Below are 16427 nucleotides of genomic sequence, written 5' to 3' on the forward strand. Positions count from 1 at the left end.
AGACGCTTTTATCCAAAGCGACTTACAGTCAGTAGTATATTACATATCATTCACCCATTCACACACTGATGACAGGCTACCATGCAAGGTGCCACCATCAGACTCTAACTAACATTCATGCAACATCCAGTCCACACCGATGGCAAGCCTTCGGGAGCAACTTGGGGTTAAGTGTCTTGCCCAAGGACACATCGACTGCCGAAGCCGGGTATCGAACCACCGATCCTCTGAATGGAGAACTACCTTGCTCTCCACTACGCCACAGCCGCCCCTAGTTAAAAGAAAACCAGTGCACCGTCCTGTTTTAATTCATTTTATTAGAAACACATCATGCTGGATAACTGTCCCGTTTGTCTGGTTTCATATACTGATCCAGCTGGTTCTATTTCTTTACATTCAATGTTTTTGACTTGGTTTGCCTCAGGGCTTGACTGACAAAAATACAAACTGTTAATGGAGATAATGATTTAATGGATGTGCCTGTCTAAACAAGAAACAAGTCATCACATTTAACCAGTGCTCTGACCAAGGGGTGAAAATAATTGTCGGTTTGGGAAAAAACCCTCAGGCATTCTGGGCATTTGGTCATGTTTTATCACACCGGGCATTTTTTGCCACCAAGGCCAAATAAGCAAATGTCACTGTCATGTATCCTTTCCACACATTCAGCGTTAAGAAACGACAGGTTTGTTCTAGATGTTATTTTATTACGCGTGGGTTCAAAGGAATCCCTAACAGCACTGTTAAGAAGACAAGGCTTCAGAGTCATTAACATTTATCTCAACATAACAGCATCCGCTTCTGTTTACCTCATTTCTTTCAAGTCTTCATATGAAATGGAATTGGAAGCCTTTTCTTGACATCTGTTTAGTTTCAATCTGCTGAATCGTCGGGGCAGAAATAGCTTTTCATCCTTGAGCGGACAGGATAAACCAGATAATATGTGATTATGGAGGATCACAATACCAATTCAATATCATACAAAATATCAAAAGCACACACAGCCTCGCACAACCTGATCTGTGCCTCTCTATTGTATTGTCCTATTGTATTGCTCACAGATTACTTGACATGTTACATAATGTGCTCTCATTTCCACTATTCTCCTCTTCCTCGAGGGCTCTCAAATGTCACGATAACAGCATGTGATGAGAGAGCAGCCACTTGAGCTTCATCATATAATATTTATCTTTCTACATTTATACAAAAGGAAGAATAACTCCAAACTTCGTATGAATTAAATAAACAAGGTCAAGCATGTGAATAAGTGGGTTTCAGATTGCTCGTAGGCAGATTGTGTTACCTTTGGAAAGAACTATTTCCAGTATTTATGCTAAGCTAAGCTTGCCGGCTGCTGGTGGTAGCTTAATATGTACAGAAATCTGACTGGTATTTATTTTATCATCCAACTTTCTGCAAGAAAGCAGAAAGGCTCATCTCCCAAAATTACCAACATTTAAATCATAAACCATGAAAAATGTCTTACATACTTTATTAGGTTATATTCTGGTGTTATTACTACCTTTCCAGGGCTTCAGAATGAGAACAGTATTCACAGCACACCCACACAATGAAACGCTGGGAGCAGAAGTGACCTGTTAGTTTAGGCAATGATTGATTTTTGCGAGTTTGGGAAGCAAACTCGCTCCCCAGGGGTAATAAGCTAGCCTGCTGTGTGTCCCAGAAGACAGCGTGAATGCAGTGGGCCGGCACTTTAAACACATGCTATGGAGTACTTTGTACACTTGGCAGTGGGAGTCAGTTTTTCCTCGATCCCTGAAGCGGTGCATTGTCTTTTGAAAGGAGGCTCTTTGTGTTTGCAGTATGGAGCCGCTCACATGATTAGCCCAGTGATGTCAGAGAGGCATTTTGATGTCTGCCAGCATCTGTTTGCAAGATACTAAAACATTCATTGCATATTTGGATGCTATTACCATGAATATTAAAGTGTAGATTGCGGGGTCTTTGATTTCTGTCTTCTCCCAGAAAGCCTTGCGTTAGCATGTTTACCGCTCATTGTAAAGGGTAATTAAGGCAGGAGTGCATTGCTTTAGGTGTACGCCGACTTTTGGACACGTGGCCTAACGTCGTGATTTTTCTGTCAGTGGGAGGAGGAGGAGGTGCTGCTCGACACATCAGACATGACCCAGTTAGAAGAGCTACACTTGTAGGACCATATAGAGGGGATCCTACCCTGAGGAGGATTTTGCTTTGTTCTCCTCTCACTTTTTCCTCTTCACTCAACTCTCCGATGGATCGAACAGCCATCACTTTTTACAATGAAATTCTAGACTAGCATGCTGATTTTGTATAACAGTCTGTAGAGGTTGCTCATATGTCCTTTTAAGAATGCTTTTCCACTTACTTCGATTTTTTTTAAATAAGTGAAATTTCCGTTAATGAGGCAGAAAAACTGTTGCCAAGAATCTACTGTAAGTTGGCTTTGACTCTATCTTTGTCATGTGCAAGTAAAGTAGCTTATTGTCACCACCCTGCCACCAAGCCTCACAATGATAATAAGTGATTAAGATATGGCAAGATCTTGCAAAAGCTAAACTTCCCTTTGACTTCTGTGGGGGAAAAAAACAAGGCAGCAAGTTAACACTAGTGCAGCAGTCAGGTGGTCGTGACATGGCAGGTTTTCTCTGTTAGCCTACTAACACACATGAGCTCATTGTTTCTGCTGTTTAGAACAGGAGGGGCGAAGTTTACAAGAGAAAGGTAAAATTACTTTGGTAACGCTAGAGGAGGAATTTCTCTCAGATGCTGCTGAATTCTTTCCCCTGCTTTTTTTCTTCTTCCTGCTTCTTATTTGACTTCCCCTCGTAACTGAAAGGAGGGGGAAGAATGTCCAATTTGCAACATGAGATCAGAGGAGCCATGGCTGAGGTCGCAGGGAGGCGTGGGTTTGTAGCTGGAAAAAGTGAGACATACAGAGAATATCTGCGCCCTCGTGCAAAAAGCTCATTCTCCCCACACGTTCCAAAGACGTTGTCTTTTGAAAGTTATTTGCTACGTATGTAGCACGCCCAAGTTTCATCTTTATACCCTGTGTTGTGCTCCTGAGCTGTAGACCTGACAGAGTTTTTTTCTCCTGTCTAATACTCGCCAACTGCTTAATGAACCAGAAGTTAATTTTGCTCTTGTAATTGGTGTGTTTATTAATTACCGGTTGTAGCCGGAAACTGTGTGACAAATTAATAGGTTGATTAGATAAGGCCGGCTCCTGACAGAATGCCTGTAGTGAACGCGCTGAAACAGATCAATACAACACAAGCTGGTCTTTCCGCCCAGGGCCGCGGACGGTGACTGATGGGTGGACATGGAATGAAATGAGACTGTGGTTCAGGAGAGTGGCACAAGCCAACACACTTTGTCAGATTACATATTCCCAAGGAGCAGGCCAGAGAATGAGGCCGATGTAATATTTAACATAGACTCACCTTTGACAGTTTCCATCACCATAACCTTTCCAAAATCTGAACTTTTAAGTGCTGCACAATAATCAGTATTAAATTGCAAATCACAATTTTGGATACCTACAATTACATGAACATGATCGTTTGGATATTGACATTTGAATCGTGTGCTCTGCTCATAGAAAACATTACTGCATATGAAATCTAGTGCTTCCTAAACTTACTGCCAGCCACGAGGTTGAGATTGAGATGTGTTGGCTTCACTTTTCGGAAGCTTTCATGCCACTGTGAGCGTACTCTGCACCAGCAGCCTGCATTCCTGAAACATTCCTGAAAGTTTTTGTAGTCCAGAGGGGAAGAATAATTTATGGGCAAAATGAAAATGCACAGAAATTCAGGTGAAGAACAACCTTGTTTTAAGTCAGATTTTTGCATGAACAGGAAGGTAACAACATGAGTTGAAGCAGTGCTCTTTATTCAAATGTAAAAGTGCATAAAAACATTTTGTCTCTAACATCGATGAGTAATCGTGATAAATCATTGTGATCTCAATTCTCTAATCTAATCGTGATTATCGTTGTGGACATAATCACGCGGCCCTAACGCATGGTTCTTCTTTGCATTTTCATTGTGTTTTCGTCATGTTTTCCAGTTTGCTCTGCGGCACTCCTGTGTTGCTGTGTTGAACACGCCAACCCTTTGGTACAGCTTTTAAGCATTCACATTTTCTTGTCAAATATTATTCAGCAGCACTTCCAGCTGTGCCTGAACATTCCTGGATTTAGCAGCACCTCCTCTACGAGTTAGTTAGTTAGTACCTCCAAAGCGTGCAGAATAAAGAACAATAGCTACATTACTCCCATTTTGTTAAGTCCCTGTAGGGGAAAAAAGGCTAATACGAGATCTATACAGTAAGAGAGAGATCATTTTCCGAACCAATTTACATTCTTGGGGTTATTTGAAATTCTTAACCCTAAACCTGACATAGCAAAACTTCACAAAATTGTGATGAACCTCAACACTACACCTAGTGTGCTGATGGCTGTTTAAAACGGTAAACAGGGTTCAGTTTATTATTAATTAGTCCCAGAGGGAACCTGATCTACAGCAGATAAAATAAAAAGCAATACAAGTGAACACGACAGTCCATCTGCAGGCTGACATGGAAATATTACCATGCAGGCCTCACATAACCACGACATGAACAATGAGTCTTGTAAAGTCCTTTGACGGCTGCTGGAATAAAGGGCTGTTTGTAACTGTCTGACCTTTTCTCGGGCCGGCGGTAGAGAAATTGGTCATGGAGAAGATGGTCACACTCTGAATGAAGAGTCAGAGCCTGGTGTAGAGCCGGTTTGTCACAGAGCTCTGTTCTGACCGGCCTGGTCAGAAATACAGTTTCTGTGTTTGATATTCAACAGACTCAAAAGAAGACTGCGAGACTGGAGGATCTAATGTGTGGTCACAGTTGAAAGGAAACTTCGTTCAACCAGAAAAACATCCTCACCATGAACACACCTCTCATTCCACGGGATGATTGAGGTATAATCTTATGGGGAGTGCTGTGCTGAAAAACCACAACAGTTAAGCAAAGTAATACTGCTAAAAACTATTGGCTGAATAACGCTTGAATACCAGCCACAGGCTGTATTCATATGCATCACTTTGCACATCACATATCACACATACTCTCTTTAAATCCCTCCTCTCCTCTGCATCCTCCATCTCTCAGAGCTCCAGAATCGTTTCAACGTTTCAACTGAATCTCAAGATCCCCGTCTTGCTCACATGAAAAACACCAGCTTCGCTGGCGAAAAATGCTTGCATAGGAGTAAGCCCGTCTGAAAACATCTGCAGTGATCCAACTTGAATGACTGAGAGAATCCAAACGTGGCGAGAGAAGCAGGAATGCGAGCTGTACATGCTGATGTGTGACTTGTGTTTCAAGTAAAGAGAGAACAAAAAAAAAAGACATGCCTGGACATGTAGGGATAGTACTGTTGACAGATCAGTCACATGGGCTGTTTGGGCTGAAGCGACACCGTGGGACTCAGTCAGAACCTGTCGCTTCCTCTAATTAAAGCTCAGAATAACAGAAACACGTTTACAATTTCATAGTAAATACACTTTATTTATCTATTGATAACACGCGAGGAACCATAAAACGTGTGATATTTTGCGTATTTGTTTTACCAGCGATCTTGCGGGTGCAAAGGCGAGAGTTAACGGCAAGCAATAAGACTGATATCAATGAGATTTAAAAATAAAAATAAAAACATTTAATCCAGGGTTTAAAAACATGCCTGGATCACATGCTGCGTTACTGAATCCCTCATACATAGGCAACAGTGTGGGAATGGCGGACTACACCACTTACAATGAAAATGACTATGTCGAGAAATATAACTGAATGTAAATATGTTGAACAGTTACTGCTGAAAAAATGGGTTTGATTCCATGAAAATCTTAAGGATCATAACTCAAACTACCCATTTAGTAGTCAACCTTTTCCTTTTGACATTAACATGTTTCTGTATAACTGCCTTCCCAGATGTGGTTGCTCTTCCATCCCCCTCACCTCTCTCTCTATTTCAAACGATCATCCAATCCCAAAAGGGAATGTCTTACATTAAACCGGCCCATTCAGGCACATCCCCACTCAAATTCCCTGGCCACCAAAATTCTCTCCAGCTTAGCAGCAGCCCTTTCTCCCCGTCCTCTTTGGCCTTCTGAATGATAACCTTGAATGGCATTGTCTCGGGGCAGGAGGGAGGGTAAAGAAATGCCTTGCTTCTTGACAGAGGGCAGGAAAGCTTGACAAAGGGCATCAGCACTCGCTAAATCAGAGAATGTGGGGGATATGAAAAGGGGGCAGTTTTTCATTCAGGTAAAAAGCGTCGGCAGAAAAAGGACGGGGGGGGACAATGGAGCAGCTCTGATGGAACAAAGCACCTCTCTGTGTGCTTTTTATAAAAGCCATTTCAAAAGTGAGCTCAACTACGATGATGAAATCCAAGGCAACGATGTGCAGGAGAAAGTTCACTGTGTTAGAGCAGGCTTTATGGATTGAACACTGATATGTGGGACTGATTGTATTTGATTAAGTCCATTCATCTGAACTATATCCCAGTTAGAATAACCCTTCAGAGGAGCCATTAAGCCGGAGATAGTCATAGTGATAACGACTTCACGGAGATCAATTGAAACTCAATCTGTGAATAAGTTGCCTGGCCTCTTTGATTCTGCACTGCACACGCTCTCTGAGCCTCTTCTTCTTCACCTCGTCTGCCAGAGAGGACCATCAGCATCAGCTGGCTGCCATAGCAACTGAAACAAGACTTTAAAAAAAGGTTTAACAAACGACGTTTGTGAGCAAAAAGCAGCAAAGTAAACAAACAAACCTCCCATGTCTGTGTTGATAGAGCACCACTTTAACCTCTGCCGATCTCCCAGAAAGATCGGGGCATCTTTATGTTTGACCTGAGGGCGTGGGCGTGCCAAAGGGAAACTCGTTCTTTTGATTCTCAACGTCATCCGTGGAAGGCACACACAGCGGCCGTGGATGCAGGTGATGAAAGATTTCTCACATTTATGATCTCTTCTGTCCGTCTGTTCTTCTCTGTGGTGTAGTCGCTGTGTACTGGCTGCATAACAGCCGCGTGTTGACTCTATCCACTACAATCCTCATGGCAGCTTAAGTGGAGTTCTGCAATGATTTCATCATGAGACGGCCATCTGCTCACAGAGAAATGAGCCGCTTGTTGATGTGTATCATGTTGTCTGCAGGAGAAGAGAGAACCTCTCTGAGGTTTGGGGAAAGCGATGAAATTTCACAAAACACATTTGTGGAAGCCAATATGGTTGTTTTAATTTTTTTGCATTTGCACTTCACTGTTTTTCTACATAACACCCAAGAGTTTTATTTGTCAACTTCCTATTGCAGTGTTCTCATTTGACTTATTTTTTTGCTATCTCTATTTTCCGCTACAGCGAACCAGTTTTTCCCCAAGGGGATCATTACATTTTTTCTTATCTTAAAAAGTCTACCATGTGGTTTAGTGCTTGTGATTGTAGCGTGTCCTTTGGCTCAGTGGTTCTCAAGCTGGAGGCCAGGACACCAGATTTAGGTCAACAGTTTTTTGGGGGGGAAAATCACATCACACGATACAAGTGTCTTCAGACTGTGATGGGAGGTCATTACATTACATTACATTACAGTCATTTAGCAGACGCTTTTATCCAAAGCGACTTACAGTCAGTAGTATATTACATATCATTCACCCATTCACACACTGATGACAGGCTACCATGCAAGGTGCCACCATCAGACTCTAACTAACATTCATGCAACATCCAGTCCACACCGATGGCAAGCCTTCGGGAGCAACTTGGGGTTAAGTGTCTTGCCCAAGGACACATCGACTGCCAAAGCCGGGTATCGAACCACCGACCCTCTGATTGGAGAACTACCTTGCTCTCCACTACACCACAGCCACCCGCAGGTCAGGAGAAGGCCTCGGTTTAATAGAGGTCAAAAGCCAAAAAGGTTGAGCAGCACTGCTGTAGCTGACAACCACACGCTAAATGACACAAATCCCCAACTGATTGTTTGTGCAGATCGGGGTGCATCTGTGTCAGCTTAGGAAATAAGGAGGAGAGGAAGTATCAGTCTCCAACAGCACGCATGGAGAATCAGAGCCCGGGGTAGCTGCCTCTCACAGGTCCACACGTCTCACGAGCAGCTTGACTCATAAACATTGTGTGCAAGAACATTTTCCATTCTTGGTAATCTGTCTCCCACATCCCAGTCACCAGCCTCCCTACCTCTGGTTCTCAATAACCCACATAGTGAGTGTGGAGGATGGGATTTGATGGAATTAACTCTAGCGGCAAAAAAAAGAATAATAATCAAATAAAGAAAAAGCCAAAAGAGAAATGTAGGGCCACGTATGATACGGTATGGAATTACACCTTGGAGATGTGTTTATATATTTTTTTTATCTGCTCCCACAGTGATTTGAGTCGTGCAGTTTCTGTCTCCACAGTGTCATGGTAACATGTGAGGGCTCGCATTGATTTCACCCACTGCAGTGTTGCAGGCTCAGTGAGTTTATCCCCAAAAACAACAGAAAAGACTGGCAGTTCAGCCGGAAACCTTTGATTCTTTTTTTTTGTGGTTACACAATGGAACTGAGCCTTTGTCTTTGTTGTGGCAGTAATTTCCCTCCTGTCTTTATAGCCTTAGATCTTCAGCATTCCTTGTCGTCAAATCATCATCTTCTGTCCTGATGTGGAAACTATTCACTGAAGTCTTTCATTCCCCTGTTCCTCTCTCTGAGGTGCCTGCTACAGAGCAGCATTTCTTTATGTTTCTGATCATTTTAACAAATGGATTAATCAAAGAATGACTGCGAATCCCCATGAATCTTGATTTTGTCAAATGGAAATATTGCATTTTGCGGGATAGAATAACAAAATGTTATTTGGGAAACAAAGCCACATTCCTCCCTGCATTATTTTTTCCCCTCCCGTGTGCTGCAAGGAAATTCTATTTGATTGCATGCTGCTGTATCTCTCTGCATTACACTTGAAAGGGAATTTTTGATTCGGTTAAATATTAATCATGAATACATTATCATGCTTGCATGCTTTACAGTCTTTACTGTTACAAATCAAAACCCATTCGATAACATTATATAACTGAGAATATTTTATTGACTGCGCGCTCCCTTGCTCCTGAGCGCATTTCTGCAGAATTGTAGAATAGTGTGTTTTTATGTTAGCGGAGGTCCACAGTGGCTGCTTGCACAGGGATTTACATCAAATGCCCCCTGTGTTACTTAAAGGTTGTAATTTTGGATCTGAGGCAGAAACTCACCCTGAACTTTTCTCAAGGGGCTGAAGAAGAAACGGCAGAGTTGTTACGTATGACAATCTCCGGATCCCCTCTGATCCTGAGCTGCAGTGACACATACTTGGTCAGAGCCTTTTTTTTTAATTTTTATATCCCCTCATTCTCATCAACATGCGAGTTTCACTGGATTGTTTTCCTACCACAGGTGCCATAATAAGCCGGTCTGTTTTCTCCCCAGAAGCGAGCCGGTGACATTCGCCGTCCTTTTGGCTGCAGCTGGGGAAAAACACAGATGTCTTCTTCACTTTTCCAACTCCACCTCTGATGTTAGCCAGTTTGTCTGGCCCATCTGCATAAGCATATGGATTAATTCCTGCTTGTTATCTTGGCCTATATGCAATAAGGCAGTCCTGGATGGCAGGGCTAATCAGGTTGGAAGGCAGAGCTGTCTTGCCTTCTCTTCCTCTGCTGCCATCCTCACATCCCAAAACTGATAGCAGGGTAGACACATCGGAGGGGATTAAGCTAATGTGATGGCAGAGCCACCTACAGGGTAATTTCAAGAGACAGGCCTTGGCATCCGGGGAATAACTTGTCAAGACCCGGCTGTAGGCTAATATTGTGGATATTAATCCTTAATGTAAATGGCCTTGACTAGATTTTACTCTTGTCTCTGTGTGCAGCTTTAAGCGCAGTTATAAGTCTCTTTAATCACTGACATAAAGCAGTCCCTCAAGGATTTTCCAGAGTTTTACAGTAATTATTGCGCACCAAAAAGATGCTTGTTTTTTTTTTTTCGCTGATGCCTCTGTGAGAAATTGCCAAGCTATTTGCATATGTTCCTTGTTCATTTGCAGCGGTATTTTATGAGCTGCTGGCAGAGGAGTGCTTTGTTTCGTCGCGGTAAAAAAACGTGATGGAGTGTTAAATTCACAATCCGTGTCATTTTACAAAGGGATTTGAGGCTTGTTAGGTAAAACTGTTGGAACGGGTCAGAGCTCTCCCCCATCAGTATCTGCTGGAAACGGTTGATAAGGTGACATAAATATAAAAATCACAGCGGCGAGTTCACAGACGTCATTCTATTGGAGAGCAGCAGCTCGTTGTTTCTGTTGTTTTTTTAATCATTTTAATTAAAACATAAACCAAAGAGTGAGGGAGAATCCACACGAAACCCGAGTTTTAATTAATAAACAGCACACTGCTTTGCGTTTTTCTTCATTAATGAAAGATTCTAAAATTATGTAAACCCACCAAGGCGAGGTCTCGTAAAAAAAACAATGCAGACCTTCCTCAACGAGCTGAGTGAGCGCCTTGATGCTGAGAGTTTGTCCTTGCTGCCTCGTCAGCCTCCAGTCTTATTTTGTGATCAGACAGGTTGGTGCGATTCCTTCATCACTGACGGTCTCTCTTTCTCTCATCCTCAGGTCTGCTCATAGGATCTGGCTGTGCACTCTATCCATTGGGATGGGACAGTGAGGAAGTGCAGCAGACCTGCAATAACAGCTCCAACCAGTTTCAACTAGGTGGGTTGTCCACCAGTCACACACACACACACACACACACACACACACACACACACACACACACACACACACACACCCACACACACACAGCTACAGCCCACACACCGATGCTTCAACCATGACTGTGTACACTTGTCTGTCCCAGAGCTGATAACTGATTTTCTGGATGACAAAGCTGAAAACTGAGAAGACTTTTAATTCTGAATGATAAAAAGTCAACAGAACCTCCAGTTGTTGCTGATTTCTGCAGAGTTTGAAAGCTCTAAATATGTGCCCAGAATTAAACAGGAGCCAGATTTGTGCTCTGTATTCAGCTGGCATGTCAGGACTATCTCATAGATGGACAATAATATGCTACTGTATTAGACGCTAGGCAGGTTGAGAGGCTATTCATTCTGCAGCTGCTTTCTTTATTTGATGCTAATCAAACAACATTTGATCCTCTACTTAACAGAGAAAAATCACTTGGTTTTATGTAATACTTTAATTAAATGTCAAAGGTACGCTTTTGATAGAGCTGTTGAGACCATTACTTATGTAATCAAGTACGCATAGATTTGCTTTCTCTTTCAATTTACATCAACGTCCGCCATGCTAGAGTTCCTGCAGCTTGTATTTAGTTTTTTTTAATGAAGTTATTTTTCTACTTTCTTAACTGCTCAGATTAATTGCTCTGCAGCTTAATACAAACCAACTAATTTAATGAATACTTAACCCCCCAAAGTGAACATTTGTATATCAATTACTCATCCAGTGTTCGCTTGAATAAGTCAAGAAAACGTTGTTTTTGCCGCTTGCCTCCACGTTAAACAGAGAATCAAAAAAAGGGAGAAAAGTCTTAGTGAATTGAAGCTGCATGTGTTCGGGAAGAAGTGAGCATAAAGCTGGATAAATGAGACTCGGGATCTGCACGAGTTTTGTTAGAGGCCCCCGTTTTCTTCAATTTATCAAGCCTTTTCTCTGTTGTTTTGATTCTCCGTTCACCATCTAGGGATGCGGGAAAAACAGTGTCTTCTTCAAGAATTCATGGTAACAGGGGGCGAGTAACTGATATACAAATGGTCACTTTGTCCGTGAAGTATTCCGTGAAGTCCCCAGTATGCTGAGGAAATCCAATCATTAGTTTTTACTATCAGTTTTACTATATGTATAATATTTATATAAATCAACAAGTTTTGACCTGACGGAGCATCACTAGTCAATAAAAAATGTTTTCATGACAATCAAAAACATAAATTAACCAAACAATAACCAACAAGGCAAACACAACAATTATTAGTTATATAAAAAATGTTTGTTAAGAAATACTTATAGATACATACAGATTGCAGCAGCCAATATGTGAGCTGGTAGATGTGACACAACATTGAAATCAAACCCACGTGCATATGTTTCTATCAGATTAAAATTCCTAAACATGTCGTCTTAATAACTGGAATTTCAGACCATGTCATCAGAAGAAATGATGTTGGATGTCAGGTTGTAATCTTGTGATTTCCTCTTTGAAAGAACAGGCTCTTCTCAGTAGGATTATTGTTAACCGGTGCGTTTGCATCAGTGTGTTGTTCAGTTATTTCTGCTTCACCTCTGTCTTGTTTCATGACAGGACTGTGATGTTCTGCTGTGAAAACCGGGGATTTCACACGGATTTCACAAGTTGTGTCAGAATGTAGACTTGTTCATTAATCATGAATAAAGCAGTCAGTACTTTAGCAATTCAAAGATAGATTTGAGAAACATAAATTGCATGCATGTTGGATAAAAAAAGTTGGGGAAATGATCACATCTATTTCCACAGAACGAATGCATGGAAGATCCAAGTCATTGCATTGACCTGGCATGTTTTCAATACTCTCACATCCTGTTAATAGTTAATAAACCTCAGCCACGTTTTCAAAAGAGGGGAAGCTCATTTTCAGTAATGCCGACACTGAGAGAAATTTGCAACGGAAAATGGAGTCTGAGAAATAAGTGTTTTCAGTTTTGCCTGCTGAATCAGGTTTCTGCAGTCAGAAGAAGCTGATATGATTTGTTAATGAGACGCTTCCTCCTCATACCACCCGGCCGGTAATCAGATAACTACATTCAATCAGACATTCTCCCCAAATTTGATGTTTATAGTGAGAAGTCTTGATGGTCATCTCAACATTTTCCAAATTTAGAGGCAGATTTAGGTCATATCTTTCTTTAATAGTGCACATAATTCCCTTTTGAGGATTATAGGAGGAGGTCCTTTATGTTTTAATTTGTGCTTGCTTTTGGCTCACTTTCAGCACATTCTGCCTTTGGTGTGCTTCCCAGAAGTCTGTGCTGTGAGAGTGCATTTGGTACATACCAGACTGTCTGTTTGCAAATGAAGTTAACTATGTCCAGTGCATGTGTTTCAACAATGCCAACTCTTTTTCACAAGAGGAAGGGAAATGTTGTGGCTTGAACAAAAATGTTAAGCAGTTCACAACATTTTTTTGCTCTGGGAGTTTTTTCCACAACTTAAGCAAAGGTGGAAAAGGAAAGAGGTTGTCATGTGCTGTATTTGTGATTTATGATATTAGGCTATATAAATGAAACTGACTCGACTTGACAGTAACATGTTAATGTTGGATTTAATTCAAGAATAGACATAGTGTAATATTCTTATGATACAGACGGTACAAATGAATACTTACACATTCCAAGTGAACATAAGTATTTCAAATGAACCGACAGTTATGTTATAAGTAAGGCTGGAAATTCCACACCTGGATCAGCATTCAGTTATCCATTCATACACCAGTATCCAGTGCCAGTTGTTACCACTTTTGGACGGGCACTGTGTGCACAGGACAACAACAGTAGAGATATTCAAATTATGACACATTCAAGGTAAGAAACAAAATAAATAGGCCTTGTTAAAACTAAAGTGTTTGTAATCCCTTAAATATTAATATCTCAGGAACATGACTTGAATTAAAAAAATCCTCTGATGATATCCTCCTGCAGTTTATTTATGTCTTTTGGAGTAAACTGTTTTAAACTTGAGCTCTTTTATAGAAGTTGTTTTTTGCCTTTATTGTAGAAGTGATGCCAGGTTTATGAGCAGTAATCCCAAAGTATATAGTAAGCAGTGCAGGACTCTTCAAACATTCTGGTGAAACCCAAAATGTAATCAGTTGTTCCCTGTCCAAAGGCTTATCTGTCCAAACTCCATTGAAATCCATTCATGGGTTTTTGTAGATATCCTGCTGACTGACGGGGAGAGAAAACCCAACAGAGGAAAGATATCACCCTGAATCCTCTGCTTTCCTCTGCAGGTTCCTGCCAGATCGGCTGGGCGTATTACTGCACGGGTGCAGGAGCGGCGGCTGCCATGCTGCTGTGCACCTGGATGTCCTGTTTCGCGGGGAAGAAGCAGAAGCAGTACCCGTACTGACTGGAGCATCGGAGGAGAGACGGGGACAGGCAGAGAGCCCGGGAGGTACGAAGGAAGAGAGAGGACTCCGACCCTGTGGACTTGCACCAGTACAGCACATCAGGCACCAAAGACACCAAGTCGTTATGGTGCATCATGGGACACAACTCATCTGACAACTGCAGGGACACATGGCTTTGAAAAACTTGTTCTTCTCTTAAGATCTGTTCTTAAATGAAAAATGTATGGACCAATCCTGTTTGTAAAATTGTTACATTTCTTTAAGAGTATTCTGTTTCTTTCTTTTTTGTCTTCCCCCTTCAGTCATTGATGTTTATGTGTATAGTGTCCCCTGTGATGATGGAGAGAAAAGTAATCTTTCTTCATTGTTACGTGAAGTGTTTCTGTTTCCTCTTCTTGTCTCATCCTTGCCTTAAACACAAACTGAAATGCAATAATCCCTATAATGTAAAGCAATCCAACACTGGCTGCCTGCTTCCTTGACTCAACCTTTTCAGATCCCAAAAGTCTAAGCATAGTTTATTTAACACATTCATAAGATGATATACGTCGTGTATGATAATGTATTTTATCATATTAGCACATGTTTTGTATTCACTCTTCAAAGTATTCTTTGTCATTATTTTTTCGTTTTGTAAATAAATGTTTATTGAAATGTTGTATTTAAAGTTATTTCAGTCCCACAATCCGCCCTGAGATAAACTGAACAGAACTCCTCTCACATTCCTGAAAAGCTTTTCCCATGACCTCTTGATCTCTGTAGTGTTCACTACAAGTGGGAGTCCTTCCCCCCCCCCAATCGATATAGAGGATAAGGACGGGTAGCGCTTGTGAATTTAACTTTTCCCTATTATTGATGAGGTAAATCCTGTGACTCTTAGTCAGATTATTTGCCTTTTGATCAGGTTACTCAACCTCAAAGTTGAAGAGTCTTCCAGACAAAGTCTAAGATGCAATCGCACCCCGGGACATGAAGTAGCCACGCATCCATCAGCTTAATGTCAAGGGCTATCACCGAGTCCATCCACCTGCCTTCACAGTGTGAATAACAATAATGGCAACCTTTTCATAGCAATTACCACAGCTGTATGTGAGCTGCACCCAGCTTTCCAGTCACTATTTTTAGTCCTTTTGTTGTTCCTCTCCATTTTACCTCCTTTGATTAGCAAACAACACTTCAGAGATTCATCCAAGCGCAAGTGTTCAAAGTCAGCTCGTTTACAATGCAGCTGTTCTCCAAGTATGTGGCCCTCATTATTAGCATGTTTTCTCACAATGCGCCGCGTCCCCAGACAATGACAACCCCCCCTCCATCCTCACTTGAGAAATCTCTCTCTCAGTACTTGCTCTGTTTAATATGTTAGAATGACTCCACTGCATTCTTCTCTCTCTCTCTCTCTCTCTCTCTCTCTCTCTCTCTCTCTCTCTCTGATCTGCCGTGCTGATTGATATCACCCACGATTGATACAGAGTGTCAACCAGATGCCTCATCAGCACAGGCTGACACATTGGGGTTAAGTTGCAGCGCTCCCTCTTTTACATCAGTACCCGTACCTCAGACTGACAGACGGGATGTACGATGCAATCTTAGTGAGGGCTTGTTACTCGTGGGCGGCTGATTGTCTTAAAACATGCAAAATGTGTGGTAACCAGGGAAGTGCAGCTGCTCTTGTCAGAGGCTGAGTAAAAGTGATATTACAACTGCTGTAACTGATTAAAGATGACTTGAGCTGCTGATCGCTCCAAGCATTTTAAAGTATAATTATTTCAATACAGTGAGGGCCACAAACTGCTTTAAACTGACCACTACGTTACTCCAGTAGAGGCAGAAATCTCTGACAGAGGAAAAAAAATACAAAAAATACTATCTGCGTTTTCTTTTGTAATTTGGGTTAACTGGCCCTTAAAGAGCATCTCACAAACCTGCAGGATTTGAGCATTTGATCCAAATGTTAATTTGCAATCACTTTAATGCAATCACTTTAATGGGCGCCACCAATAGATAAATACAAATAAGCCAACACTTGAAATACTTCTAGTCAAATAAACAAAATAAAGTATGTATCAATTTAAAAACACTTTTTTTTCCAAAACATTTGTGATTTGGAAAGACCGGCAGGATAACTTCCTGGATTAGCTCTTGAGGCTGCAAATTATCAGCTGAATCCAAACAATCATGTTTAAAATAGTTTTTTACTTAATTGTCCTAATTGATTTTC

General features: G+C 41.5%; 1 protein-coding gene across 1 annotated transcript in view; it reads left to right on the top strand.

Moving 5' to 3' along the window:
- The window catches only part of LOC129094712 (LHFPL tetraspan subfamily member 6 protein), a 40495-nt gene extending 25677 nt beyond the window's left edge, over window positions 1–14818 (top strand). The window contains exons 3-4 of the mRNA XM_054602977.1: window positions 10701–10799; window positions 14090–14818. Coding sequence (XP_054458952.1) covers window positions 10701–10799; window positions 14090–14208 — 218 coding nt within the window. The 3' untranslated portion in view covers window positions 14209–14818. The remainder of the gene's footprint in view (window positions 1–10700; window positions 10800–14089) is intronic.
- Window positions 14819–16427: the final 1609 nt, after the last annotated feature.

This window comes from Anoplopoma fimbria, chromosome 1, assembly GCF_027596085.1.
Source record: "Anoplopoma fimbria isolate UVic2021 breed Golden Eagle Sablefish chromosome 1, Afim_UVic_2022, whole genome shotgun sequence".
Classification (NCBI taxonomy): Eukaryota; Metazoa; Chordata; class Actinopteri; order Perciformes; family Anoplopomatidae; genus Anoplopoma; species Anoplopoma fimbria.